General features: G+C 33.7%; 1 protein-coding gene across 1 annotated transcript; it reads left to right on the top strand.

Annotated features, from left to right (window-relative positions):
- The first annotated feature begins 1,605 nt into the window (after positions 1-1,605).
- On the top strand, positions 1,606-3,467 carry LOC115703186 (allene oxide synthase 3). Its single transcript, XM_030630707.2, has one exon. It carries the CDS (start codon positions 1,757-1,759, stop codon positions 3,266-3,268), a length of 1,512 nt encoding a protein of 503 aa, XP_030486567.2. The 5' UTR covers positions 1,606-1,756; the 3' UTR covers positions 3,269-3,467.
- The last annotated feature ends 604 nt before the right edge of the window (positions 3,468-4,071 follow it).

The raw sequence follows: 4,071 nt of genomic DNA, 5'->3' as shown, positions 1-4,071 counted from the left end.
AACACTTTTTAATTGAGAGAAATAAGTTTAAAACTTTTCATTTTTCTGTGAGAAGTGAGAATTGAAAAAACGACTTTTTGAACATATATTGATAATTTGAGTTGGTAAAATCGAAATATTTGAACATTAAAAATATGACATTACTAGAGGGATGCTATTTGTTAGAAAAGAGTCAATTTATATAATTTTGTTTTTAATCTTGTTATCATTCATGTCGTCTCTTGCTAAAAAAAGTTACAAAAAAAAAAAAAAAAAAAACGAAAACATTTCTATCCATGCAGCTTGATTACATGTAAATTAATGAAAACTTTGCTACATTCTCTATTTCTCCACATATATTATCTTTTGTTAAAATAAAAATAATAATAAAAAATAATAGAAAAGTAAAAGTGAATCACATAAGCCTTGTTATAGTTAGGTATAAATAGTTAAGCATAAATTATTTCTTTATCTTTTCGGCTCTAGATGTGTCCATCATTTTAATTTTAAAAAATTCTTGGTTAACTTATCTATTAGTCAATAATTGTTTAAATTATTATTGATCTTAAAAATAAATTTACCTAATCACGAGTATAATTGATATAATTTTTCAACTAACTCTTCTTTTTATTTTCAATATTTTCATTACCTGAGAAAATTTGGAATTGAGACTTTTTATTTGAGGTTTTTTTGATATTTGGAGTTAAATCTCATCATGTAGATTTTAATAATATTTTCTAAATGTCTTATTAATATTTTATTTTGTTAATTATAGTTTTGCAGAATTTGATTTAATTTTTTTAATTTGGTAATCTTTATATGAATTGCTAAGAACTAACAATAAATTAGTTGGGAGTCCTTTTAAGTAAAAGGTATATTTTTATGAAATTAATTCTGTATATATGTAGTAGTGGTTGAAAGAGGAGGAATACTCTCTTCCTGTCTGTAGAAACTTTCAGGATCAACCTTAGTCTTGATGGAAATGGTGTGTATACTAGGGCTCTCAACATATGAGCTATTCTTGATAATGGGAGAAATATGGAGGACAGAGAAGAAGAAATGGTACCAATTGATTTAATTAGAAAACAATAAACATAAAATGTAAAATATTAGTACTCTGAAAATCACATCAATGATGAGAGTTGTTGCTAATTAAAAAAGCCAACCACCAAAAAATTTGCACATTTATTTCGTTATTATTGAATTATATTTTAATTAACTTAAAATACCTACCTACCGAGCATGTCTTATATGCCCATACACTTTTGACTTTTGCAGCAGATATGTCATTTATATTTCTAATAAATTTTGTCTTCGAGCAATGGCTGTGGCGATCTACAAGATCACGTGATCTTTCAGTGTTGGATTCTTTGTTTTGTATTGACCTGATCGAGAAAGAGTAGTTGATGATTAGAATACCGGTTTTATCTAAAGATATACCACTATCATGACTCATCGTAATTCTTTATATTATTCTCAACTACTTTCTTGGTTGATCCGGCCTGCATGAGTTACACGTTTCATAAGTTCTGATTATTGATTTCGTTTTGTTGATGATTAATTGCCGTACATATCCAATAAAATCAGCATTATAAATATGTCACTACTAAAATATTAAAATAGTCAGAACACGTACCTAAAACCTTACACGTACTATACTATATTACTTTATAAATACTACCCTTTTACTTCACCTTAATCACACAGTCACAGGTTAATAATATTCTCCCAAATAATTCTAGCTATAGTTATCCCTTCTGTAACTAAGAAAGTAGTCATGTCTTCAATATCATCTTACTCAATCATACATGACCTAGAAGATCAATTACCATCCAATTATGAAAAGGAAAGACAAGAGCTTCCACTAAAAGAGATCCCTGGAGGTTATGGCTTGCCGTTTTTTGGGGCCATTAAAGACCGATGGGATTTCTACTACAACCAAGGTCGGGACGGATTCTTCCAAGCCCGAATGACCCAATACAAATCTACAGTCTTCAGAGCCAACGGGCCACCAGGCCCCTTCATGGCAAAAAATCCTAAAGTCATTGTCCTCCTAGACGCTGCAAGTTTTCCTATCCTCTTTGACATGACCAAAGTCGAGAAGAAGAACGTCTTTGATGGAACTTATATGCCTTCTACTGGCTTTACAGGTGGTTACAGAGTACTCTCCTTCCTCGACCCATCTGAGCCAAAACACAAATCCCTCAAAGGCTACTTCTTCTCTGTCCTTGCTTCCAAACACGAAAACTTCATCCCTGTGTTGCGAAAGTCCCTAACCGAGCTTTTCAACACTCTAGAGTCACAACTGTCATCTAAGAAAGAAGCTAACTTCAACCCCATAAGCGATACCTACTCATTCGAGTATGTTTTCAACCTCTTTTGTGGTAAAAGTCCTAAAGACACTGTCTTAGGGTCCCAAGGCAACACCACTGTTGACACGTGGCTTGTCCCGCAAGTGGCTCCACTCATAACCCTAGGCGTACCGAAGTTCCTACAACTAGTGGAAGATCTACTCATCCACACATTCCCGATACCAAGTTTCCTTGTGAAATCAAAGTACAATAAAATATACCAAGCTTTCTCCTCCTCAGCCACCGAAGTGCTAGACAAAGCAAAGGATTTCGGGCTCGAGAAAGAAGAGGCTTGCCATAATCTGATTTTCCTCACGTGCTTTAATACCTACGGAGGCATGAAAGTCCTCTTCCCAAGCTTGTTCAAGTGGATCGGTCAAGCCGGCCCTACTTTGCATGCCCAACTAGTTCACGAGATCAGAAGCATGGTTAAGCAAGAAGGAGGGGTGACTTTTGCTGCCATAGAAAAGATGGCGTTGACCAAGTCAGTGGTGTACGAGGTGTTGAGGATCGAGCCTCCGGTTCCATTCCAGTACGGTCACGCTAAGGAAGATCTGGTTATCCAGAGCCACGATGCGTCGTTTAAGGTAAAGAAGGGGGAGATGATGTTTGGGTATCAGCCATTTGCGACGAAAGACCCCAAAGTTTTTGACAAGCCCGAGAAGTTTGTGGCATATAGGTTTATGGGGAAAGGTGAAGAGAACCTAAAGTACGTGTTTTGGTCTAATGGAAGAGAGACTGAGGATCCTTCAGTGGATAATAAGCAATGTGCGGGTAGAGATTTGGTGGTGTTGATGGCTAGAGTACTGTTGGTGGAGTTCTTTCTTAGGTATGACACATTTACCTGCGTCGCTGAGCAGTTCTTGGTGGGTACAAGGGTTATTTTCAAGTCGTTGACTAAGGCCTCCAAATTCCATCAGCTTAAGTCATTTGAGTGAATTACAACCATCGTTATTTCATCAACTGAATTGATAATAGTTGGATGAAGATATAAGACGTAATATATGTACTACTCTTTATATTACAAGTACTCTTAGTTTTCGTAAAAAAAAAAACGAAGACGTAATATATCTGCTTTCTATTTTGTGCATGTTGGTTTCTTTTTTAATGGACTGAATAAATACAGGGTTTTTTTTTTTTTTTTTTTTTTTTTTACATTTCAAAATAGTTTTTTTTTTTTAACCACTTTAGAAACCCAAACTATAAATTTGAAAAAAAAATTAAAAAAACAGTATATGAGATAATTTCCCATAAATAAATATAATTAGCTTATTAACGGAATAACGTTATTATAATAAAACTAAAAAGTTGGTGTTGAACAAAAAAAAATTAATTATTATTATTATTATTATTATTATTATTATTATGATTATTATTATTATTTTAGTATATGAATTGTGGTGAATCAACACCATTCAAGAACAACATAAACAAGATCAAAATGAAACTAAAAGATACAAACTTGAAATCATAAACCAGAAAAATAACAGCAGTAGCAATAAAACAATAGAACACAAAGGATTACAAGTTTCAATCACAAGTGAAATCACTTGGATCTAATCCTTAGGATGAACTACCTTGAGGCTTTGCCTTTATTACTTGAAGTAACTCAGAGGATTACAATGGTGGACACCAAAAAATTGAACACAATGGAGTCTTGCTCCTACACCAGAAGTCACTCGAGAGACATGAGTTGAAAACTCTCATGCTCTTTACAAAGATGTACTCTCAGCTCACACCC

The sequence above is a fragment of the Cannabis sativa genome, chromosome X (genome assembly GCF_029168945.1).
Source record: "Cannabis sativa cultivar Pink pepper isolate KNU-18-1 chromosome X, ASM2916894v1, whole genome shotgun sequence".
NCBI lineage: Eukaryota > Viridiplantae > Streptophyta > Magnoliopsida > Rosales > Cannabaceae > Cannabis > Cannabis sativa.
The sequence above is the reverse complement of the archived record's forward strand: the minus strand, read 5'-3'. Positions and strand labels throughout refer to the sequence as shown.

Bases quoted from the DNA above. Each gene is read 5' to 3' on its own strand.
- LOC115703186 (XM_030630707.2), top strand. From the start codon at position 1,757: ATGTCTTCAATATCATCTTACTCAATCATACATGACCTAGAAGATCAA.